At 37.1% G+C, this 27,842-nt stretch overlaps 1 protein-coding gene across 1 annotated transcript in view; it reads right to left on the bottom strand.

Annotated features, from left to right (window-relative positions):
• APOOL (apolipoprotein O like) overlaps positions 1 to 27,842 on the bottom strand; it is a 123,258-nt gene that overhangs the window by 64,513 nt on the left and 30,903 nt on the right. The window contains exon 2 of the mRNA XM_065916438.1: positions 19,778 to 19,882. Coding sequence (XP_065772510.1) covers positions 19,778 to 19,882 — 105 coding nt within the window. The remainder of the gene's footprint in view (positions 1 to 19,777; positions 19,883 to 27,842) is intronic.

Raw genomic sequence — 27,842 nt, 5'->3', positions numbered from 1 at the left:
CTTCATTCCTCAGAAGAAGAGCTAAACATCTATTCAATAGCATGGCACAACTGAGAGAATTCTAGAAATAGGGGTGAGATTAAAGCATGCCCTGCACCACAGAGACCAAGAGATACTGCATTAGAAGGATAAGAGGAGCCGCTCCACATTGACTGCATTGTCCCTCCTATTGCCAGTATAGCACCACTCAGAGAGGTCTCTGTTTCCTCCAGTGGGAAAGGAGAGCCCAGTGGGTCAACCAACCTCCTAAGCTTCATGGGTTGCTTTGTGAGAGCCCCTACTCTGGTCTCACCACATGAGGATTTCAGGTGAACTTGCAGGGTTCAACCATCGGAAATCTGACTGTTATGGAGCGGAGGGAAGGGGCTTTCAACAAGGATTGTGGCAGACCAAATTCATAGCTGCAGTGCCCAAGTAGTAATCCGAATTAAATGGCTTTGTTTATTTGCAGAACCAAGTCAGTGGTGCATTTTGACCAGGCTTATTTAAGTGACCTGCTCAGTAGTTCTCATCAGGATGTGGATATGCCTTATTTGGGTACTCAGATGAGGAGTGTTTCAGGTCATAGAGCCTGGGCCAAGGAGTCTGAGGCAAGGAGCTGAGCCCACTGGGATGCATCCACTGGGGAGAGTGTCTACCAACCCCATATGATCAGAGAGGCTGGTGCGAGCACCTGGAAGCTGTGTAGCCTAGCAACACTCCAGCTGAAAGACATCTAGAGCTGATTGCTCCCAGATTAAAACCAGTGGGATTGGAGGGTTCCCTTGCTAAGGCCAGGCTGGGAGTTTACCTCAAAGCCAGGGCTGAGGGTAACTCCCAGCCCCTCTAGACGAGAAAGCCTGCTTGGAAAAAATGGGCATTGCCTACAGTGACCCTTCATTGTCCCACTCGGGAAAGTGACCTGAAACATAGCCCCACCTACTATGGATCCAGAGCTCTATCTGACCAGAAAAGCTCGCAATACCTAGAAACTGTGTAATCAGCAATGATTGGACCAAGAGGTGGGCTTGCCCAGTCAAGGGAACTGAGACATATCCCCACCCACTGTGAAGAGTATCTCCCACCTCACCTGATCAGAAAGGCTAGCAAGAATATCTGGAAGCTGTGCAGCCCAGCAACACTCAAGGCAAGAAGCAGGCAGGCAGAGCTGATAGTTTTCACAGCAGAGCCAATGAACATGTTTGGCCAGAGAACTTGGAGTATGGGTTGGCTTAAGACAACAAACAAAGAGCTTTAATAGCTTTCGGGCTGCATCTGTCACTGCACCCAAGCAGGGAAACTAATTCATGGCCTTGCTCATTGCTGAATACAGCCTCTATCTTGCCTGAGCAGGGAACCTAACCAGAGCACAGGAAGCTGCATAGGCCATCCAACATCCCTGATCAGAGTGGCACTTGAACAGAGAGCACAACCCATATCTTTCCCTGTTTTCAGGAAAAACAAAAAACAAAAACTGGTGTATTCACCTGACTGAGGAATTCAGTGCACACTATTGCCTGATTTGGGGTCCCAAACAATAAAGCCATACAGGCGCTTGATACCCTACCAGGGAGGGAAATTCTTAGGTCCATCTACTACAGAACATAGTACCCAGTCTCAATCATCCAGTAAGCCTGACCAGAGAATCCAGGAAAGTACAGCACCATCTAACAGGCTTACTTGTGTAGAGAACCAAGCTAGCAGTGCTATCCACATGTTCTCAGCCAGTGGCACACCTTCCCATCCCCGAAATCAGAGCTTGAATAGTTGCCTCCCTTCACCCTCAACATAATAGCAGACCCCACTTGCCTAAGGACATTACCAACAGATATGCCTAGAAACACAAACTGAGTTGATTGGTGAAGATCCGCCTCTGCCTAAATGTGCACAGTAAAATGTGCAGATACCAATGTAAGAAATCAAGGATAACAAAAACCAAGTAAATATAACATCAACAAAGGAAACTAATAAAAGCTCCAAGAACTGACCCTAAGAAAATGGAAATCTGCAAATTGTCACACAAAGAATGGAGAACAATCCTCTTAAGGAAATCCAGCAAAATAAAAGAACACAATATAGACAACTAAATGGAATTAGGAAAACTGCTTTTGTGGATGGATGGATGGATGGAGGTCAGGCCTGCAGCCAGAGGGAGATGTTGTTCTGTGGAAAGGCTGCTCCACAGGAGGACACCTAGATATCAGAGAAAGCTAGAGCTGAAAAGTACCCTGCAGGTCATCTAGTCTAACTCTCTCATTTGATAGTGAGAAGCCTAAAGTTCTAGGAGGAATAAGGCTCTCCAGTATTTAATTATTGGCAGAGCAGGAAAATTCCCGGTTTCCTAAGTCTTGCTTGACTTTTGTCTACCATTAACTTTGGTGAGCGCAAGGCTATCTTGGGGAAGACAGGGCAGCTTTGCCCATGTCATATAGCATATATCCGACGCATATGTATAGACATGTTCAAGTGTTGTAATTTTTATAAGTCCTTAATACTTTGGCCACCTGATGCGAAGAGCTGACTCATTGGAAAAGACCCTGATGATGGGAAAGCTTGAGGGAAAAAGGAGAACAGGGCAGCAAAAGATGAAATGGTTGGATGGCATTTCTGACTCAATGGACATGAGTCGAGCAAACTTCAAGAACTTCCAACTCTGTCTACAACTTAAATAGTACTGTTTTTTCAGGGTGCCATCTTGCTGGTTAATTTCAACTCTAATTTCAACCCATAAAAGTCTCTCTAGATCTAGACCAGTGATTCTAAAACTCTATAGGGGATTTGTACACTTATATTTCTAGCAGTCTCCTTAATGACCTATGATATTATCTCCACTCTGCCCTACTCCTCTCCTATATTTTGTATTATAGTGAATGGTGCCACTGACCCAATTATCTAAGACTGGAGTCTGTAAGCATAAAGAAGTTCTTTTATCTCCTTTACTGCTCCCTTTAAGTCTAATCATGCATGAAGTCGTGTGTTGTTCTTTTCTCTCTTAAATCTAGGGTGACCAACTCACCACAATTTGCTTGGTTTGTCCCAAGACAAACCAGTTGGGACAGTCTTGGCTTTAAAAGTGAAAGGCCCACATTTCCAGGAACCCCTTCAGTTCTGGAACAACTCATTCCCTCTGTCACTGACTTACTTCAGGTCTTCAGCATGCCTCTTCTAAATTGGTGGTGGTGATTTAGTTACTATGTCCAGCTCTTGTGACCCCATGGACTGTAGCCCACCAGGCTCCTCTCTCCATGGGACTTCCCAAGCAAGAATACTCCAGGGGATCTTCCTGACTCAGGGATCAAACCTACATCTCCTGCTTGGCAGGCAGATTCTTTACTACTGAGCCACCTCTTCTAAATTATGGCCAACTAATTCCTTTGCCACCTCTGTCCCTATGTCAGGTTTACCTGTCACACTGCTGCCTAAGTTATCATCTTAAAACCAAATATGATCTGATTGTAATTTAGCTTAAAACACCATGCTTGATCCTCATACAAATACATCAATGTTCCTCAAGTAAGCATAATATGAAGGATTTTAGCCCCCCTCATCTCTCCAACTCTCTACCTCCATCTCTTGCTGATCTCAGGCTTCCACTCTATGTTCCAGCCATACCAAATATATGGCTTCCCAAGTACATGGTTCCCAAGCAATTATGATTCTATGTCTGCAAAACTCCTACTCATCCTAGTATATACTTTAGGTATCACATTCATGAAGCCTTTCCCAAATCTTTACGCAGAGGTAGTGCTCTATTCTCTGCCCTCCCAACAGTGCTACTACTGTCTTCATTCTTATACTAAGGGATCATGTTATAAATATTTGTCTGCCTGTCTATAGTATATGTGTCTTCCACTTGATTTTTAATTCATCCAGATCAACAACCACCACTTATTCATTATTGTATTCTGACTGCCAAGCAGAATGCCTGCTACAGAGTCATGGTCAATATGTGTACATGTGTGTGTGTTTATCTTTGAACCATTCTCTTACAAGTGGGGAAGGTGATTAGTGTAATGTTTTCCAATGAAAATAGAGAACACTCAAAATAAAGGCCTACAGCATTCATTCCTTTCTCAGATCTGATTTAAAATAGTATTTCTAAATGCTCATGAACATGTTTCTCAGGGTCTCTGCAATAGAAAAGGGCATCTGTAAGTAGAGACTTTTAATTGTTAAAAAGCAACGTGTTATGCTAAGAAAGTGAGGTTTCAGTATGACCCCTATCATAAAAAACTTTTGTAGCACTGACACAAGTCTGGGTTACTATGACATAAACAGTGTTGTTATATTAATGATTTGGAAACATTTGATTTGGAAAAACTAGTCATGTAGCTTAATATTTGTCAATATGATTATACAATAAAAGAAAAGTAAGATACTTCATAAAAGTGACAGCTTTAATTTACAGTTATATAGTACTAACATTCATCCCTGCAAGATTAGAGTGTGGACTTTGATACTGTAATTTCAGGGAAAAAAGAAGTGTCTGTTTTTTTTTTTTATGTAAATTTGCTCCTGTAATATTAGATTCTTACTTTACTATGGAGATTCCGGATTGCACTGTGTCTAAACTTGTCTAGGGAAACTACTACGAGGACAGTATTTAATCGTTATATAAAGGCAGCCAACAATTCATTTGCTAAAAAATTTTGTGTGTGTTGTTTTAAATAACTAACATTTATAATGGTGATTAAACAAATTCTTAAAATGATTCAGATATTGTATGTCCAATTTTCTAATACATGAGTATATCTAAACAAGAATAGAGATTTTATTAAGTATCATTTAATTATGTTTGATATTTTTAACTTCCTTGCAGAGTTCGTCCACCCCAGGAGGTCCAAAATCAAGCTATACTCAAAGGGAGAGACAACAAATTGTACATCCAAGTTCTGAGGAGCCAGAAGTCCCTTACAGGATAGGACGCATGTAGATGAAACCCAACTATTAAGTTCCCTGCAGAAAAAAAATAAAATATCATATCATATGATCAACTTCAAAGCATACTTGGAATATTTATATAAAGCTATGGGTATGAGTTTCCTATGCTATAAATTATCCTTTATCTTTCTCTTTTAACGCTATCAATTCTTATCTCTAAAATTTTTAACTTTTCCTTCCCCCCACCCGTCCCTATGACCACAGAGCAAAGCTATCATTTTCAGTTACCAACTTCATTAATTCACCAGGCATGGCAAATACTTGTTATCTCTAAAATTTAGCATTAACATTTGCTTATTGATTCATGGCATATATCTTTATAACATGCTCAGTGAAATGCACAGAAGGTTGGTTGCAAATCGCTTACAGAGAATATTGAATACATTTTAGTTACTAGATAAACATATAGGATTTCATCAAAGCATCAACACATAAAAATGAATTTTATTTGAAATATGTGGCTTGATTATAAAGTAGTCTCTTAAAATAGACTAAGAATTACTAAATAATTTCTTTAACTGAGTGGCGTTGTGGAATGATTCCAAGATCTGGGTTCTTCCTTACCCTTTTCCTTTCTTCCATTATTCCTACTTCTCTTCCTTTATCCCTCCTTTATTTATTCTTTTATGACTCTTTATTGGAGTATCTTGCTTAGTTGTTCAGTAATATCCAAATCTTTACAACCCCATGGACTGTAGCCCTCTGAACTCCTCTGTCCATGGAATTTTTCAGGCAAGAAAACTGAAGTGGTTGCCATTTCCTTCTCCAAGGCAACTTCCTGACCCAGGGATCAACCCACGTTTCCTACATTGGCAGGTGTATTCTTTACTACTGAGCCTCCAGGGAAGCCCTTATTAGAGTATAGTTGCTTTACAATGCTGTGTTAGCTTCTGTTGTGCAGACAAGTGAATCAGCTGTACTCATACAATACAGTCCCTCTGTTTTGGATTTCCTTCCCATTTAAGTCACCACAGAGCATTGAGTATTTTCCTGTGCTATACAGTAGGTTCTCATTAGTTATCTGTTATACACAGCGAGAAACTGTCAATCCCAATCTCCCAATCCAGCACACCTCTCCCCATTCCTGCTTGGTATCCATACATTTGTTCTCTGTGTCTGTGTCTCTATTTCTGCTTTGCAAATAAGACCATCAAAATCTTTTCTCTAGATTCCACATATATGTGTTAATGTATGATATTTGTTTCTCTCTTTCTGACTTACTTCACTCTGTATGGTAGTCTGCAAATCCATCTATGTCTTTACAAATGACCCAATTTCATTCCTTTTTAGGACTGAGTAATATTCCATTGTATATATGTACCACATCTTCTTTATCCATTCCTCTGTTGATGGATATTTAGGTTGCTTCCATGTCCTGGCTATTGTAAATAGTGCTGCAATGAGCATAGGGGTGCATGTATATTTTTTAAATTTTTTAAAATTATTTATTTTCTTTTTTGACTGTGTTGGATCTTTGTTGCTGAATGTGGGCTTTCTCTAGTTTTGGCAAGTCAGGGCTACAATTTAGTTTCAGTGTGTGGGGCTTCTCATTGCAGAGGCTTCTCTTGTTGTGGAGCATGGGATCTATTCACATGACCTTCAGTACTTGCAGTTCATAGGCTTAGTTATCCCGTCCTGGACCAGGGATAGAACCTGTGTCGCCTGCACTGGCAGGCAAATTCTTAACCATTGGACCACCAGAGAAGTCCTGTGTGTGTCTTTTTGAATTATGTTTTTCTCTGTGTATGTGCACAGTAGTGGGATTGCTGTGTCATACAGTGGTCCATTTTTAGTTTTCTAAGGAACACCTATAATGTTCTCTATAGTTGCTGTATCAATTTACATTCCCATCAACAGTGCAAGAGGGTTCCCTTTTCTCCACACCTTCTCCAGCATGTAATGTTTGTAGATTTTTTGACGATAGCTATTCTGACTGGTGTGAGGTGATACCTCATTGTAGTTTTGATTTGCATTTCTCTAATAATTAATGATGTTAAGCATCTTTCCATGTGTTTATTGGCCATCTCAATGTCTACCCTCCTTTATTTAAAAGGCACTTATTTCACACCAGTTGTGTGTCAAGCACTGATCAGTTGCAAAGATACAAAGATGAATCTGGGATAGTCCCTGGAGCTCAGACTAATACAAAAGACAGAGACAAAAGTCACTTATTTTTATCCAACGTGATCAGTACAATGATAAAAATGTATACAAGAAAGTAGGAACCCAAAGAACAATTAACCAATAAACCACTAGGGAGAAGTGTGACAATACTGGTGAAGGAAGAAGGCCATAAAAGAAGGTGATGGCAAAGCTCTCATAAAAGGTGAGTGAGAGTTAGCATTATAAAGTGAGCTTGAGAGAGAGTTTTTGAGACAGAGGGAAAGCAAAAAGCGGAGAAATGAAAAATAACATGGAGTATGCAGGAAACTTCCAAGTACTGCTGGTGTGTAAAAGTGAGCAAGGGCATAAGATAAGAGATGAGCCTGGGGAGGTAGCGAAAACTTATGTCACAAAGGCTTTCATATGCCTTGTTATGGAGTTTAGACTAAATTTTATTGGTTATTTTATTGAAGGATTTAAAATAATTGTGAGTGAAAGTTGCTCAGTCATATCCGACTCTTTGTGACCCCATGGACTATACAGTTCATGAAACTCTCTAGGCCAGAATACTGGAGTGAGTAGCCTTCCTTTTCTTCAGGGGATCTTCCCACCTCAGGGATTGAACCCAGGTCTCCTGCATTGCAGGCAAATTCTTTACTAGCTGAGCCACAAGGGAAGCCCTTAAATAATCAAAATCAGATTTAATGTTTAGATTGATCACTCTGATGGTTATGTGCAAGATGGATTTAAAGGAGACAAGATGAGAGGCAAAATAACAAGTTAGAAGGTAGAGATGAGAAATCCTATCACTCGAGCAGTGAGAGAAAAAGATTGAGAGGAAAGGCAGTTTGAAGCAAATTCTAAGAAATAAACTGACAGGACCTGGAGGCTCATGAGATGTCACAGATGGAAGGAATAAGTCATTATGTTTCAACAGATATTGGCAGTATTCATGGAGGTAGATTGTTAACAGATTAACAGTGCAATGAGCAGACTGGGTGAGGGGTAAGATAATGAAAGAGTTGGGAGGTTAGGGGCAGGTAAATGCCACTGGTTTACATGACCTGACTCAACTGGGCACATTAATACTGTTCAGCCATTTGACCATAAGACAGGTCACTCTCCAACTCCCCACAGTGATTATTTTATGTCTTTCCTTGAACTCTGACCCACCCCCATACTCATACTCCCATTCTCAGGAAATGACCTCAACGTGTAACTTTTTTTCCAAATTTTAAACTTTTTTTTTTTTTTTTTGTATTGGGGTATAGCCAATTAACAATGTTGTAATTTAAAGAGTAAATGGAAACCATGAGATTGAAACTCCCAAACCAACAAATGCTCCTACATCCACCCTCTTCTTTCAAAGCATCTCACATCTCATCTAAGGGCAATAACTTTTACTCTGACAGATCCTATCCTCCCCAGCCTTTACTTGGACCTTGCTGCATCAATTATCTTCCTTTTATCCTGGGTATCTTCAACCTCTCTCTCTCTCTCTCTCTCTCTCTCTCTCTGTCTCTCTGTCTCTCTCTCTCTCTCTCTCTACTGGCTCCATCTAATGAGCTTAAATATACACTAAACTTTTAAAAAAGCCATGAAAACCCAACTGTGAAAGCCATGAAGAATGTGTCCCATAGACCTGTAACCAAGGGTCCATACTACTGTGTTCTGAAATCCATTCCTGCATTTTGCCTGGAGACTATGCTTCCCCCACACTACCCCAGCTTATGGCAGAGACAAAGAAGAATGCTCATGTGAGTTCATTTCCGAAAGTCATGGGACTACTCTGATGACTGACTTTGGCTTGAGGACTCCCTAATGGCTTTGTTAAACCTTCCTTAGACTATTACAGCAGTCTAGAAATTTTCTCCCAACTTTCCTTCCCTCTCTCCTTCACTCAGGGTCATACTTTCTCAGCCTTTTCCATATTTCTCCTCATTTTCTCTAATTCAAAAAAAAAGAAAAAAGAAAGAAAAACCTTGCACAGTCTAATCCCATCTTGATGCTTGCTTCTGGGAGGGCCTACTTAAACATACTCCCTTAAAAACATTTTCCCTTGCAACTTCTCAGTTCTTTCCTTCACTGTCAAGTTTCTGGAATGAGTTGTCATTACTCCCTGCCTTCATTTCTCTCTCCTTGCTCATCCCTCAGTTCACATCAATTTAGCTTCGACACCTAGTACACCTACTATTTCACCCAAAATGCTCTTACTAGTATAACCAATTACTTCTCTCACAAAATCTAATATACGATTTCTAGTCTATATTTTACTAGTATAATCATCAGCATTGATTACCAATGACCCTCCTTGAAACATTCTGTTCCTTTGGTTTTGTGAGGCTTGATCTCATTTTATCATGCCTAACTCTGCTCCTTCTCAGCCTCCTCGCTGGCTTCTTCCCCTACTCAATTCACTAACGACTGGAGTTAAGTCCCTTCTTCTTCTAAACTTATTCATTCTCCATAAGCAATTTAATTTGCTCCCATTGTTCTAATTATCATCTGTAGTAACTCCTAATTCTGCATCTGTAGTTGAGACATCTTCCAGACTTTTCCACGTGGTCATCTGCCTACTGGGCATCTTCATGTGGATATTGCAAAAGCATTGAAAACTCAATATTTGTAAAACTGAGCTCATCTATCAGGTTTAATCTTAGTTTCCTATGGCCACTGTGACAAATCACCAGGAACTTAGTTGGTTTAAAACACTAATTTATTCTCTTAAAATTCTATAGGTCAGAGTCTGAACATTATTCTCACTGAGCTAAAATCAAAGTATGGACATGGCTGGATTTCTCCTGCTCTAGGGGAAAATAAGTTTCCTCTATTTTTCCAGCTTCTAAGGTACTCACATCCCTCTGCTTATGGTCTCTGTCAAAGCCAGCATTGGTGGGTTGAGTCCTTCTTACACTGAATCACTCCAAATATCATTTCTGCCCTCCTTTTCCACTTTAAAAATAAAATAAAATAAAATAAATTGGACCTTCCCGGATAAATCCAGAGCAGCCTCCCTATCTTGATATTAGATGATTAGCAACCTTTACTCCATCTGTAACTTTAATTCCCATTCACTGTTTAAGGTAACATTCACAAGTTCAATGGATTATGATATGGATATCTTTGGAGGAAATGCAATTTTCCATTACTCAAGACTTTGATCACATTGCTTTGATAAAAATGAAGGTTTGGTTGGCAAAAGGAAAGGAGAAAATGGGTATTGGAATGGCACCCAAAAGTGTCTGTCAGATTCTCCAAATGTAATTTTAACACATGCAGTACTCTTTTTCTCTTACAGAAAGGCAGATGGGGATGCGTAGATGAGGGATTGGCTTAACTCTTTCTCTAGCTAAACTGCTATTCAAAAACTGGAGAGAAGAGATTCATATGATTATTCCAAATTTGGGAGATTTTAAAAATAATAATAATAACAAAATAATAATAATAAAAATTAATACATTTGAACCAGTTCTAATGAGATGGATAAAACTGGAGCCTATTATACAGAGTGAAGTAAGCCGGAAAGATAAAGACCAATACAGTATACTAATGCATATATGTGAAATTTAGAAAGATGGTAACAATAACCCTATATGCAAGACAGAAAAAGAGACACAGATGTATAGAACAGACTTTTGGACTCTATGGGAGAAGGCGAGGGTGGGATGATCTGAGAGAATAACATCCAAACATTTATATTATCAAGTGTGAACCAGATCGCCAGTCCAGGTTGGATGCATGAGACAAGTGCTCAGGGCTGGTGCACTTGGATGACCCAGAGGGATGGGATAGCGAGGTAGGTGGGAGGGGGGTTCAGGATGGGAAACACATGTAAATCCATGGCTGATTCATGTCAATGTATGGCAAAAACCACTACAGTATTGTAAATTCATTAGCTTCTGACTAATTAAAAAATAAAGGGAAAAAAAATACATGAAACATGGCACTCAAAGCCAGTGCACTGGGACAACCCAGAGGGATGGGATGGGGAGGGAAGTGGGAGGAGAGTTCACAGTGGGGAAACACATGTATACCTGTGGCTGATTCATGTCAATGTATGGCAAAAACAATCACAATATTGTAAAGTAATTAGCCTCCAATTAAAAGAAATAAATTAATTTAAAGAAAAGAACAAAAATCTGTTCTGTACATCTGTGTCTCTTTTTCTGTTTTGCATATAGGGTTATCGTTACCATCTTTCTAAATTCCATATATATGCATTAGTATACTGTATTGGTCTTTATCTTTCTGGAGAACAGCATCGAAACATGTATATTATCTAGGGTGAAACAGATCACCATCCCAGGCTGGATGCATGAGACAAGTGCTCGCGCCTGGTGCACTCGGAAGACCCAGAGGAATCGGGTGGAGAGGGAGGTTTGAGGGGGGATCGGGATGGGGAATACATATAAATCCATGACTGATTCATATCAATGTATGACAAAACCCACTACAATATTGTAAAGTAATTAGCCTCCAACAAATAAAAATAAATGAAAAAAAGAAAGAAAGAAAAGAACAAAAGGAAAACAGATTGAAGAATTAAATGTAAAACTACTAAAAAAAGGCAGAAGGTAAAAGTTCCCTGACACTGGTCTTAGCAATGACCCCAAAAGCACAAACATGAGCAAAAATAAACAAGGGAAATAACACTAACTAAAAAGCCTCTGTGCAGCAAAGGAAAAAAAATTAACAGGGACAACCTAAACAAAGGGAGAAAATATTTGGAAAACTTATATCTATTAAAGGTTAACATCCCAAACATATAAGTAACTCATATAACTTAATCCCAAAAAATAATTGATTAAAAACACGGGCATGCTGGAGGCAGAGAAGCAGGTTTGTAACAGCCAGAGCCAGAAGGCAAGGGGAAATCTCAGCCCCAGAGAATGGCATCCTTCATCAAACTGTGAGTAGGCTCCAGTTGCTAACCAAGTATTCTTGCGATCCTTGTCAGTTGACATCTGCCAGGAGGGTTGCAGCCTGAGATCAGCTCCCCAGAGAAGACACACAGCACACCTGAGACGATGTTCTTGTGGCACACCCAGGAAACCTCGAATAGCCAAAGCAATCTTGAGAAAGAAGAATGGAACTGGAGGAATCAACCTGCCTGACTTCAGACTATACTACAAAGCTACAGTTATCAAGACAGTATGGTACTGGTACAAAGACAGAAATATAGATCAGTGGAACAAAATAGAAAGCCCAGAGATAAATCCAAACACTTATGGACACCTTATCTTTGATAAATGAGGCAAGAATACACAATGGAGAAAACACAATCTCTTTAACAAGTGGTGCTGGGAAAACTGGCCAACTCCTTGTAAAAGAATGAAAGTAGAACACTTTCTAAAACCATACACAAAAATAAACTCAAAATGGATTAAAGATCTAAATGTGAGACCAGAAATTATGAAACTCCTAGAGGAAAACATAGGCAAAACACTCTTTGACATAATTCACAGCAGGATCCTCTATAACCCACCTCCCAGAGTAATGGAAATAAAGGCAAAAATAAACAAATGGGACCTAATTAAACTTGAAAGCTTTTGCACAATGAAGGAAACTATTAGCAAGGTGAAGAGAGAGCCTTCAGAATGGGATAAAATAATAGCAAACAAAGCAACTTACAAAGAATTTATCTCAAAAATATACAAGCAGTTCATGCAGCTCAATACCAGAAAAATAAACAACCCCATCAAAAAATGGGCCAAAGAACTAAACAGACATTTCCAAAGAAGACATACAGATGGCTAACAAACACAAAAAAATGCTCCACATCACTCATTATCAGAGAAATGCAAATCAAAACCACAGTGTGGTAATACCGTCTCATGCCAGTCAGAATGGCTGTTATCAAAAAGTCTACAAACAATAAATACTGGAGAGGGTGTGGAGAAAAAGGAACCCTCTTACACTGTTGGTGGGAATGCAAACTAGTACAGCCACTATGGAGAACAGTGGGAGATTCTTTAAAAACCTGGAAATAGAACTGCCATAAGACCCAGCAATCCCACTGCTGGGCATGCACACCAAGGAAACCAGAATTGAAAGAGACACGTGTACCCCAGTGTTCATCGCAGCACTGTTAACAATAGTACAGTAGCTAAGACATGGAAGCAAACTAGATATTCATCGGCAGACAAATGTATAAGAAAGCTGCGGTACGTATACACAATGTAATATTACTCAGCTATTAAAAGCAACACATTTGAATCAGTTCTAATGAGTTGAATGAAACTGGAGCCTGTACAGAGTGAAGTAAGTCAGAAAGAAAACACTAATATAGTATATTAACGCATATATATGGAATTTAGTAAGATGGTAATGATGACTCTATATGCAAGACAGTGAAAGAGACACAGATATAAAGAACAGACTTTTGGACTCTGTGGGAGAAGGCGAGGGTGGGACAATTTGAGAGAATAGCATTGAAACATGTATATTACCATATGTGAAACAGATTGCCAGTCCAGGTTCAATGCATTAGACAGGGCGCTCAGGGCCCATGCACTGGCACAACCTTGAGGGATGTGATGGGGAGGGATGTGGGAGGGGGCTTCAGGATGGGGGACACATGTTCACCCATGACTGATTCGTGTCAATGTAAGGCAAAAGCCACTGCAATATTGTGAAGTAATTAGCCTCCAATTAAAATAAATAAATAAATAAAAACATGGGCAAATAATTTTAACAGACATTTCTCAAAAGAAGGCATACAAATGTCCAACAGGTATATGAAAAGGTGTTCAACACCCATAATCATCAGGGAACTGCAAATTAAAACCACAAAGATATACCATGTCAAAACTGTTAGGATGGCAAAAGTCAAGAGATAACAAGTGTTGGCAAGAATTTGGACTAAACAGATCCTTTAAAAAATGCTGGTAGGAATGTAAATTTGTATAGCCATAATGGAAAACAAAATGGAGGTTTCTCAAAAAGTAAAAAACAGACCTACCATATGATCTGCAATCTCACTTCTGTAACTATATCCAAAGAAAATGAAATGTGGATTTTGAAGAGATATTTGTACCTCCCATGTTCCCTGCAGCATTATTCAAAGAGCCAGATATGAAAACAACCTAAAAGTCAATCAGCAGATGAATGAATAAAGAAAGGTGTATTATGAGTGTGTGTGATACTGAATAGTACAATTTTCATGGCTTAAAAATGTATACTTATATGTGTGTGCATGAATGGAATATTAGGATATCCCCCATTTTTGACAACATGGCTGATCCTAGAGGACATTATGCTAAGAGAACTAAGGGAGACACAGAAAGAGAAATATTGCACAATCTCATTTATATATAGAATCTAAAATAGACTCAAAACCAGAGGTAGAATAGTGGTTATCAGTGTGGGGTGAGGTAGAGGGAAAATGGGGAGGTGTTGGTCAAGAGTACAAAGTTTCAGTTATGCAAGAAAAAGTTCTACAGATCCACTGTATATTATAGAGACTAGTGACTACGGTTAATAATGGTGTATTCTATATTTAACATTTGCTAAGAGGGTAGATCTTAAATGTTCTCACCACACACACACACAAGGAAAGTGGTAACTATATAAGATGACAGATGTTAATTGGCTTGACTGTGCTCATTTCACAATGTATACATATGTCAAAAAATCAAACTGTACACTTTAAATTTAAGAAGGCTTTCTTACTTATCCTTGCTATTCTCTGGGACTCTGTATTCAGTTGGGTATAGCTTTTTCTTTCTCTTTTGCCTTTCAATTCTCTTCTTTCCCAGCTACTTGCAAAGCCTTCTCAGACAACCCCTGTGCCTTCTTGCATTTGTTTTTCTTTGGGATGGTTTTGGTCACTGCCACCTGTACAATGTTCTGAACCTCCGTCCCTAGTTCCTCAAGCAATCTATCACATCTAATAAAGACAGAAATGGTATGGATCTAACAGGAAAAAAAACAACAACAGTGAAGTCACTCAGTTGTGTCTGACTCTTTGTAACCCCATAGACTGTAGCCTGCCAGGCACCTCCATCCATGGGATTTTCCAAGCAAGAATACTGGTGTGGGTTGCCATTTTCTTCTCCAGGGGATCTTCCTGATCCAGGGATCGAACCCAGGTCTCCTGTACTGCAGGCAGACTCTTTACCATCTGAACCACCAGAGAAGCCCATGAGAAGATATTAAGAAAAGGTGGTAAGAATACACAGAGAAACTATGAAAAAAAAGGTCTAATGACCAAGATAACCACAATGGTGTAGTCACTCACTTAGAGCCAGACATCCGGCAATGTGAAGTCAAGTGGGCCTTGGGAAGCATTACTATGAGCAAAGCTAGTGGTGGTGATGGAAGTCCAGCTGAGCTATTTAACGTCCTAAAAGATGGTGCTGTTGTAGTGCTGCACTCAATATGTCAACAAACTTGGAAAACTCAGCAGTGGCCATAGGACTGGAAAAGGTCAGTTTTTGTTCCAAACCCAAAGCATGTTCAAACTACAGTGAATATTCAGTCATTTGACATACCAGTAAGGTTATTTTCAAAATCCTTCAAGCTAGGCTTTAGTAGTATGTGAATCAAGAAATTCCAGGTGTACACACTGGGCTTCAAAGAGGCAGAGGAACCAGCGATCAAATTTCCAGCATTTCTCTTCTTTCTTTTTGCTCTCTGACTGCCATGGCTAGGATTTCCAAAACACTGTTGAATAGCAGTGGTGAGAGTGGGCACCCTTTCTTGTTCCTGATTTTAGAGGATATGCTTTCAATTATTCACCATTGAGGGTAATGTTTACTGTGGGTTTGACATATATGACTTTTATTATTCTTAGGTATGTTCCTTTTATGTCTGATTTCTGGAGATTTTTTTTTTATCATAAATGGGTGTTGAATTTTGTCAAAGTCTTTCTCTGCATCTGTTGAGATAATCATATGGTTTTTAATCATTCAATTTGCTAATATGATGAATCATATTGATTGATTTGCAAATACTGAAGAATCCTTACATCCCTGGAATAAAGCCCACTTGGCCATGATGTATGATCTTTTTAATATGTTGCTGGATTCTGTTTCTAAGAATTTTGCTGAAGATTTTTGCATCTATGTTCATCAGTGATATTGGCCTGTAGTTTTGGTTTTTTGTGGCATCTTTGTCTGGTTTTGGTAATAGGGTGCTGGTGGCCTCAAAGAATGAGCTTGGGAGTTTGCCTTCCTCTGCAATTTTCTGGCAGAGTTTAAGACTGGTGTTAGCTCTTCTCTAAAATTTTGGTAGAATTCACCTGTGAAGTCATCTGATCCTGGGCTTTTGGTTGCTGGAAGATTTTTGATTACAGTTTCAATGTCCATGCTTGATATGCATCTGTTGAGATTTTCTATTTCTTCCTGGTTCAGTTTTGGAAGGTTATACTTTTCTAAGAATTTGTCCATTTCTTCCAAGTTGTCCATTTTATTGGCATATGATGTTCACACTAGTCTCTTATGATCCTCTGTATTTCTGTGTTGTCTGTCTGTTGTGATTTCTCCATTTTCATTTATAATTTTATTGATTTGATTCTTCTCCTGTTTTTTCTTGTTGAGTCTGGCTAATGGTTTGCCTATTTTATTTGTCTTCTCAAAGAACCAGTTTTTAGTTTGTTGATTTTTGCTATAGCCTCCTTTGTTTCTTTTTCAGTTATTTCTGCTCTGATTTTCATGATTTCTTTCCTTCTATTAACTTTGGGGTTTTTCTGTTCTTTTTCTAGCTGCTTTAGGTATAAAAGTTGGGTTGTTTATTTGATGTTTCTGTTGTTTCTTGAGGTAGGCCTGTATGGCTAAGAATCTCCCTCTTAGCACTGCTTTTACTAAATCCCATAGGTTTTGGGTTGTCGTGTTTCATTATCATTTGTTTCTATGCATATTTTGATTTCCTTTTTTATTTCTTCCATCATCTGTTAGTTATTAAGAAGCATGTTGTCTAGCCTCCATATGTTTGTGTATTTTTATAGTTTTTTCTTCCTATAGTTGATATGATCTTACCATTCTGTGATCAGAATAGATGCTTGAAATGATTTCTTTCTTTTTTTTTTTTTTTTTTTTTACAATTTACCAAGGGTAAATTCGTGGCCCAGGACATGATCTATCCTGGAGAATGTTCCATGTGCACTTGAGAAAAAGGAGAAATCCATTGTTTTTGGGTGAAATGCCCTGTATATATCAATTAGACCTAACTGATCCATTGTATCATTTAAAGGTCTGTTTCCATGCTAATTTTCTGTTTTGTTGATCTATTCACAGGTGTGAGTGGGATATTAGAGTCCCCCACTATTAGTGTGTTACTGCTAGCATTGCCTTTCATACATGTTAGCATTTCCCTTACATATTGTGGTGATTCTATGTTGGCTGCATATATACTTACAATCGTTATATCTTCTGGGATTGATCCTGTGATCACTATGTAGTATCCTTCTTTGTCACTTCTTTTTTCTTTTCATTTATTTTTATTAGTTGGAGGCTACACTTCTACATAGAAAACACTAACAATACCACCAGAAAATTACTACAGCTAATCAAAGAATGTAGTAAAGTTGCAGGATATAAAATTAATACACACAAAACCCTTGCATTCCTATACACTAACAATGAAAAAACAGAAAGAGAAATTAAAGAAACAATTCCACTCACCATGAAAATGAAAATTATAAAATACATAGTAATAAATTTACCTAAAGAAACAAAAGACCTATATATAGAAAACTATGAAACACTGATGAAAAAAATCAAAGAGGACACGAAAGGATGGAGAAATACACCATGTCTGTGGATTGGATGAATCAGTATTGTCAAAATGGCTATACTACCCAAAGCAATCTATAGATTCAATGCAATCCCTATCAAGCTACCAATGGTATTTTTCACAGAACTAGAACAAATAATTTCACAATTTGTAAGGATATACAAAAAACCACGAATAGCCAAAGCAATCTTGAGAAAGAAGAATGGAATTGGAGGAATCAACCTGCCTGACTTCAGGCTATACTACAAAGCTGCAGTCATCAAGACAGTATGGTACTGGCACAAAGTCAGAAATACAGATAAGTGGAACAAAATAGAAAGCCCAGAGATAAATCCAGGTACCTATGGACACCTCATCTTTGACAAAGGAGGCAAAAATATACAATAGAGAAAAGACAATCTCTTTAACAAGTGGTGCAGGGAAAACTGGTCAACCCTGTGTAAAAGAATGCAACTAGAACACTTTCTAACACCATACACAAAAATAAACTCAAAATGGATTAAAGATCTAAATGTAAGGCCAGAAAGTATAAAACTCATAGAAGAAAACATAGGCAGAACACTCTTCGACATAAATCACAGCAAGATCCTTTATGACCCACCTCTCAGAGTAATGGAAACAGAAAGTAAATAAATAAACAAATGAGACCTAACTAAACTTAAAAGCTTTTGCACAATGAAGGAAACTATAAGCAAGGTGAAAAGGCAGCCTTCAGAATGAGAGAAAATAATATAAAATGTAAAAACTGACAAACAATTAATCTCCAAAATATACAAGCAGTCCATGCAGCTCAATAACAGAAAAATGCACAACACAATCAAAAAGTGTAGAAAAAAACCAAACAGATATTTCTCCAAAGAAGACATATAGATGGCAATGTGGGAGACCTGGGTTTGATTCCTGGGTTGGGAAGATCCCCAGAGAAGGGAAAAGCTACCCACTCCAGTATTCTGGCCTGGAAAATTCCATGGATTGCATAGTCCATGGAGTCACAGAGATGGACACAACTGAGTGACTTCCACATACATACATATGTGAATAGTCCATAGCACTTAGCTGGCAACTTTGTTTAATAAGTAATTCAATTGAATTCTGTTTAAAATGTACTGGGGAACACAATAAATACCAAGATATCTTGCTCATTCCATAACATAGTAAAGAGCACAGATTTACTTTAAAATTCAGAAATATGTAAATTAATCATTAGAGACAAATGCCAGTTTCCTATTATCCAACCTAGATTTTAAGCTTTCCAAAGACAGAAGTGCCAAGGTAGGCTTAAAAACATCATCTCACTAAGATTAATAAAAAGGAGATAAAAGTACTGAGAGTCTGCAAGTATACAGGAGAGTAAATCTATTCTAGACTGCCAATGAAAATTAATAAAACTTTACTCATTGCTTTGTATATGCCTCACATATATAAGAGGAGCTCAGGAAATTTTTTGTTTGTTTGTTTAATGAATAATTAAATACCACCTTTATGCATGTCAGTTTGGCAACTTACTGGTATTTTTCATGCTTCCTTACCTACAATTCCATTTCTAGAGATTTATCCAAAGTAAACAGTTACATATGTACTGTAAAGAATCAGGTACAAAGTATTTTAACAAAGCACTGATTACAATAATAAAATAATTGGAAATACACTAAATTTCCAGAATATATGAAAAATATACATTTGATAATGATGTATTCATACAACAGAATATTTATGCCACTATTAAGAATTCTGTCCAATGCCATCCAACAGTCAGTGACAGGGTCAAGATTCAAGAATATTCATTAAGAAAAATCACAAACTGCTTTTCATTGGATTTAGTATTTTAGATGTTTGGGCTAAAAATAATACAATATTTACTTTGAGACATCTTGTAACTATTACCCTCAACTTAAAAAACATACCTAACAAATATTTCAAAGACATTTTTTATGAATAGAGTTAACAAATAAACCAACCTCACAGTTTTTACATCATATTTATGTCATACAAAATTCACAAACTTTTGTAGGCAAGTTACCTGCTCTGGTTTCACTAGCTGCTTTTTGGACTCCTCTTCTTTGGCTGCATGCACACTTATAGATGCATATATTAGACCTGCTGGCATGGTTGTCAGCTTTCCCATCTGAGAAAATACATCAAAACGCATTTTTAATTGTAAAGTTTCCCACCCTCTATTTCCTGATAAATTTGGGGGAGGCACATTTGAAGAACACTATGGGTTTCATTTAAATGTATTAAATACTCAAGCATTCCAAACAATTCATACCTTTTTAGGATATAATTCCTAAAATTCTTCTCTCATGCTAGATGGTAGAGTATTATTTTCACCAATTTGTTAACTACTTACTTCATATGGAATATAGCAATATAATAATTAGTAGGAAGAAGTGAATATAAAATTTTACAGGTGAAGTGAGATAGATTATGATATTCACTCAGTTCACAAATATTAACTGAACAATTACTATATGCCGGACCCACTGGGAACAAAACAACAACTCTTGTTTTCATGGAGCTGACATTCTAGTGGAGTGAGACAGAAAATATACACAATACATAAATTATATGGTATATTACAATTGATAATGCTAAGGAGAAAGTAAAAAATAAGGGTGATCTGAAGTACTACGTGATTCAGCTTTTATCTTGAAACAAAATTTATAATCACATTATTTATAAAAATAACTTCCTACCATTACAAATCTTATGCCCCTAACTAATACATTCCTTTTTAGCTATTATATTTAATGCTTGATCTAAAGCCAAAAGTGACTTTTGTTTTTGATATAACTTGATTTAAATTAAGAATGCAGGAAAATTACTGGCTCTAAGAACAAAATGCTCCAGTGTTTATCCAGTATCAAAATAATTCCTAAAGATTATACATTCAACAAGGCTAAATGAAAAACTTTCCAGGGAACAACTATTTTAAGAGCTTTATTCTTTAGACTCGAAAGGAGGGCCTGCTGAAATTGACAAAAGACATCCACAGGGAAGAGGTTTCTCTGGCTTAAACATAAGTGGAATTGTACAAGAACTGGAAGAAACACCAGCCAAAGAATTCCAGACGTTCTCGGATAACAGTGATAGTAACTGGATTTCATTTCTGACATATCTTTCCATAATTTCTGGGCAGAATAAGGGAAAGTACTGGTACTAGTAAAGCAATTTCCTGTTTAGACATGACTCTGATTTAGATTGAGACTCCAAAAATATACAGTAAAATTAAGACTCAACACTAATAAAAAGAAATTGTTTTCACTGTTTTTCTACCTTCAACCTTCCCTCTAGTACATATGTCAGCATCATAGAACAATTTATCTAGTCCTGGTTTCCCGAAATACATCACTTTTGATTTCTTATACATAGTTGGTATTTACTAATGATATAACAAGATTTCCACTCAATATATAATGCCAGGTATCAAAAGTATATATATATTAAAACTGATGCTGGCAAGAATGTTCTCCTATATATCTGAAAAAACAGTTTAATAAAGCTCTGAAGTGATTATTTGAATCATGTCAATTCTTACAATATTTTAAAGCTATTTTTAAAATACCTGATTAGACCTTACTTCCTAGATAGGAGAAAAAAAAATTTGAAGATGCTAATACCTGAAAAAAATTCAACAATCTATGTTCTCATTCATAGTCATTTTACTTCACATAATGGAAAAATAACACATAGGCTATAAAATAATTTCACAGGTATTACTTTATAATCCAGTGCTACAGAGTGTGGACTAATTAAACTAGTGGCCTAAACTTTTCCATATTTCAGCCCGGGAACTTGGGGCACAGTTTCCAGCCTGAAATATGAACTTTTCCATATTTCAGTCTGGGAACTTGGGGTGTAAGCCACTAATTAGTCCATAGAAGAGAATATTCTTGCCAGCATCAGTTTATATATATATATATATATATATATATATATATATATATATATATATATATATATATTTTTTTTTAAGTTAGGGCTTCCCTTACAGTGCAGTTGGTAAAGAATCTGCCTGCAAAGCAGGAGACCCCTGTCCAATTCCTGGTTCACAAAGATGTGCTAGAGAAGGGATAGGCTACCCACTCCACTATTCTTGGGTTTCCCTTGTGGCTCAACTGGTAAAGAATCTGTCCACAATGCGGGAGACCTCAGTTCGATCCCTGGGTTGGAATGATCCCCCAGAGAAGAGAAAGGCTACCCACTCCAGTATTCTGGCCTGGAGAATTCCATGGACTATATAGCCCATGGAGTCACAAAGAGTTGGACACGACTGAGCGAGTTTCACTTTCACTAAAAAGTTAAAATAGTAGTATAACCTTGAAAAATGCCCAAGTATTGATATCTTTGCTACATTTTCTACTCTGTAGGGCAGAGTCCATCCACCTTGACTTTCAGTGATAAAGCTATATGGCATAATGGCAAAAACATAAGCTCACAAGTTGCATGACTTGGTTTTGAACTCAAGTTGTGGAGCTTACTGTCTACGTTTGGGCAAGTTACTTAAACTCTTTAAGAGTTATGCTGCCCAATATGGTAATTACTAGCTACACTGTTGTTCAGTTACTAAGTCATGTCCGACTCTTTACAACTGCAGCACTCCAGGCTTCCCCGTCCTTTATTATCTCCCGGAGTTTGCTCAAACTCATGTCCATTGAGTCAAACATGCCATCCAACCATCTCATCCTCTGTGGCTCCCTTCTCCTCTTGCCCTTGATCTTTCCCAACATCAGGGTCTTTTCCAATGAGTCAGCTCTTTGCATTAGGTGGTCAAAGTATTGGGGCTTCAGCTTCAGCATCAGTCCTTCCCATGAATATTTAAGGTTGATTTCCTTTAAGACTGAAAGGTTTAATCTCCTTGCAGGCCAAGGGACTCTCAAGAGTTTAGTCCCAGCTCTGTTCTTAAACAACTATGTAATCTCTAGTTAAGTCACAGGTCTACGTTTCTTTATTTGTAAAATTATCTTGTGCAGATAATCTCTGAGGGCCTTAGAACTGCATTCTCCAACAGGGTAGCCAATATCCACATGTTATTTAAAATTACATCTCAATTAATGAAAATTTAAAAGTTAAAATTAAATTTTAATTAAAATTCAGTTCCCTCATCCCCCTAGCCACATTTCAAGGTCTCAATAGATACATATGACTCTAGTGGCCACCAACTGGACAGCACAGAAACAGAACATTCCTACCATAGGGGAAAGTTTTACTGGATGGTACTGCCTTACAGTTCCAACCTTTAGGATTTTCTTATAATTCTATCAAAAAAGAGATTAAGATTTTGATGAGATATATACACTCCTATGTTTATCACAGCATTATTCACAATGGTCAAGACATGGAAACAACCCAAAAGTCCATCCACAGAGGGGTGGATATAAAAGATGTGGTATACATACATGTGCATGAGTGCCTGTGTACTAAATTGCTTTGATCATGTAACCATAGGGTTACTCTTTGTAACCTTATGGACTGTAGTCCCCCAGGTTCCTCTGTCCATGGGATTCTCCAGGCAAGAATATTGAATTGGGTTGTCACGCTCTTCTCCAGGGGATCTTCCCAATCTAGGGATCAAACCTGGGTCTCCTTTGTCTCCTGCATTGACAGGCAGGTTCTTACCACTACCACTACTTGAGAAGCCCATACACAATGAAATATTATTCAGCCATGATAAAGGAGGATATCATGCCATTTTCAATGATATGGATGGACTTTGAGCATATTATATTAAACCATATAAGTCAGAGAAGGACAAGTACTGGAGAATGTCAGTTACATGTGAAATCTAAAAAAGTCAAACCTGTAAAAATCAGATAGTAAAATGATGGCTACTAAGGGATGTGGGGGAGGGGAATAAGACTGATGAGGTATAAGGGTACAAACTTGTACATAGTAAATAAGCCATAGAGATCTAAGGCACAATATAGACAATGTTGTACTATAATTACATAATTTGATAAATATTATATAACAGCAGTCACATTACAACATATACATGTATAAAAGCAACAAATAATACACCTTAAATTTACATATTACATATCAAATTTATTCAATAAGAAACGATGATTGCTGCTTTCAAATGTACCAGTTTTAACTCTAAATCCATATATTCAGGGCATATATGCTAACCTGAAAACAGCAGAAGAAAGAACTGGACACTATTTATACTACTGTAGAAGAATATAATGGCATTACATTTTTAAGAAAGTAAAATATGAAAATAGAAATTTTATCCTGTTATAGGAATGATGGTTTAAAACTATAAATCAGAAAACAGTCTCATAAAATCATGAAAACAAACCTATAAAACAGCTGATCCTGGAACAGTGGAAAGCTTAGGGGTGCTGACCCTCCTTGCAGTCAAAAATTCATGTGTAACTTTACAGTTGGCTTTCTATATCTGTGGCTCCACACCCATAGATTCAACCAAACTGGGATCATGCAGTACTGCAGCAAGAATTTAGTGAAAAGAATCTGCATATAAGTGGACCTGTGCAGTTCAAACTCGTGTTGTTCACTGTATTCATTATACTTACATCTTCCCATTTTTTACACAAATAGTAGTCAAACCACTGTGCTAGATACTAGAAAAATAAACTTTAAAATATATGCCCCCACTTCCCAAGCCCCATCTCGAAGGGAATTTACCACCACTTTTCTATCCTTGTCTCAGTTTACTACTCTCCCTCAGGAATTCTTTGATGTAGTTAAGCTCAACTGGTTGCTTATTTCCATGTCATAACCCCCAGGAATACCCTCTCTACTATATTGGCCATTCTTAAGAACTACTTAGATATAGTACTCTTCATGTGGTCTTTCCTACCCCTCTAATTATATATTATATATATAATATTTATTAATTATATATATAATTTATATATATATATATATATATAATTATTTCTAATTAGAAATAGTCAATCAAATCCAGGAAGCACAGAGAGTCCAGGCAGGATAAACCCAAAGAGGAAAACACTGAGACACATAGTAATCAAACTGACAAAAATTAAAGACAAACATAAAATATTAAAAGCAACAAAGGAAAAAAAAATAAAAGCAACAAAGGAAAAAGAGCAAATAACATACAAGGGAATTCCCATCAGGCTATCAGCTGATTACTCAACAGAAAGTTTACAAGCCACAGGGGAATGGCGTGATATATTTAAAGTGATGAAAGGGAAGAACCTACAACCAAGAATACTCTACCCAGCAAGACTCTCCTTCAGATTTGATGAAGAAATCAAAAATTTTCTAGACAAGCAAAAGTTAAGAGAATTCAGCACCACCAAACCAACTTTACAGCAAATGCTAAAGGAACTTCTCTAGACAGGAAATAAGAGAAGGAAAAGACCTACCTCCACAAAATAAACCCAAAACAATTAAGAAAACAGTAATAGGATCATGTGCTGTGCTGTGCCTAGTCACTCAGTCATGTCCAATTCTTTGTGATCCCATGGACTGGAACCCACCAGGCTCCTCTGTCCATGGGATTCTCCAGGCAAGAATACTGGAGTGGGTTGCCATGCCCTCTTCCAGGGGACCTTCCCAACCCAGGGATCGAACCCAGGTCTCCCACATTGCAGGCAGATTCTTTACCATCTGAGCCAGGGAAGCCCAATAGGATTATATGTATTGATAAAAAAACCTTAAACGTAAATGGATTAAATGTATCAACCAAAAGACAGACTGGCTGAGCAGATGAAAACATGTACATGTATGAAAATATGTGCACTCCACTTACCACATCACTTTGCTTGACCCCCCAAATTGCATGTAATTATTTTATACTGTTAGGTTAATCATGTTCCTATTATAGCTTGTATTTGTAATTATCTTTTTTTTTTTTTTTTTTTTGGTCTGGCTATTGATCGTGAAAACCGATAAATATATTTCACTATTATAATTATGTAACTATTCCTCACTTAAAACAAGTATACCATGATTGGTCAACAGAAAAATAACTGATTTCTGTATCACCAAAACTACCATTTAATAGAAAAGCCTGTAATCACTTTTTAAAATCCAGATCCATATCAGAATTATCCTTGAACTTTTTGAAAAATTCAAATGCCCAGTTATTGCTTTCTTTTTTCCACCAGAGCTCCAGATAAGATTCTAGTTAGCATCCGTGTTTAAAAACAACTGAACTATATGAGGACCTTTTACTTTTATCTAGTTAAATGGCAACCCACTCCAGTATTCTTGCCTGGAGAATCCCAGGGACAGAGGAGCCTGGTGGGCTGCCGTCTATGGGGTCACACAGAGTTGGACACAACTGAAGCGACTTAGCAGCAGCAGCAGCAGTTTGCTTCATTTTTTCTATCTCATATTCAGTGCTCCCATTTCATTTAGTTTGTTTTCATTTTCCCAACTTTTTTTTATGTTATTTCTCAAGCCTTCATCAAGTGTAATAGAAAAGATTTTATATACACATATATGAATAATATGTGTAATATATGTATTAGAATACTTATGAGTTTTTGCTTAACTAAAACTGTATAACATTTGATTCCACTTGTTTCACTTAGTATGAATAGAATGTAAGATTTCTAATTTTAAGAAATAGATATGCAACAAGAAACAGAGGTTTCCTATATAGCATAGGGAACTACAGTAAATAGCTTGCAATAACCTATAATGGAAAATAATTTCAAAAATAATATAAAAGCATATATAACTGAATCACAAAACAAAAGAATTCTAATTTTTGAAATTTAGTAATGTTTATCTTTTTGCCAGTTTTTCTAAATGTCCTATGGACATCTTATAACAATGTATGAGACACAAAATCTAAATATATTTGTTTAGGATGTAAGACTAATATAAATCAATATAAACAGAAATCTATTAAATTATTAATGACATCATTCAAGATGCTCCTATCCTTATTTTTTCTGTACTTGATAAAATATTCTCAGAGAAATGTTAATATGTCTCACTATGATTATACATATTTTTCTTTCCTCTTATATTTTTCTTATTTTGCTTTATGTATCTTTGTTTCTTTGTTGTTAGGTGTCTAATGGTTTATGTCTATCTTCTTTGTGAACTGTACCTTTTATCATTAAAAATATTCATCTTTTTTCATTTAAAAATAAATAAATAAATTTATTTAATTTAATATAAGCAAAGTTAAATAATGAAGGTACTGAATGATGAAGAATAGGTTAAACTCTCTCTGGTTTAAGATGAATGGGAAGTACACGGTACACTTCAGTTCTAATCTTCATCAAAATTAAAATTCCAGTATTTAAAAAGTTCAATCTTAAATTAGCCAGAACAAATAACTGCCCACCTCAGTGTGGCTTGGATAGATATGTTTGTGTTTTTTTTTTAACTGTAGCATTAACTTGTAGAACATTATGTTAAAGCATTTCAAACACCAAGTGCTTTAATTATGATGTACTAAAGAACCAAATTATTTTAAAATTTATGAACACTCAATTATTGTGATGTAATTATTACTAAATCCTAAAGGAGTCAATCCTAAAGGAAATCAGTCCTGAATATTCATTGGAAGGATTGATGATGAAGCTCTAGTATTTTGGCCACCAGATGCGGAGAACTGACTCATTGGAAAAAAACCTGATGCTGGGAAGGTTTTAAGGCAGGAGGAGAAGGGGACAACAAGAGGATGATATGGTTGGATGGCATCACCAACTTGATGGACATGAGTTTGAGCAAGCTCTGGGAATTAGTGATGGACAAGAAAGCCTGGCATGCTGCAGTCCATGGGGTTACAAAGTGACACACGACTGAGGGACTGAACTGAATTATTACTAACATCTGAAAGTGTCAAAAGTTGATCTAAGAAAAATAAAAACTAAAGTAGAAAATTAAAAATAAGAACAGGAAATGTAGCAGTTACATAAACATTTTAAACATCCTCCAGAAGTAGTAATGCAGATTGACATAATTCAATTTTATTCAGTTTATGGTAATCAGAGTCAGAAAAATACTAACTTACTGTCAAAACCAGTAAATAAATTTTCAAAAACATCTAACGGTCCCCTTTCACAATACATATTTATAACCATGTGTATATCAAAGAAACTAGGCTATATCTACCTTATAGTGTTGTA

This window comes from Muntiacus reevesi, chromosome X (genome assembly GCF_963930625.1).
Source record: "Muntiacus reevesi chromosome X, mMunRee1.1, whole genome shotgun sequence".
Classification (NCBI taxonomy): domain Eukaryota; kingdom Metazoa; phylum Chordata; class Mammalia; order Artiodactyla; family Cervidae; genus Muntiacus; species Muntiacus reevesi.
The sequence above is the reverse complement of the archived record's forward strand: the minus strand, read 5'-3'. Positions and strand labels throughout refer to the sequence as shown.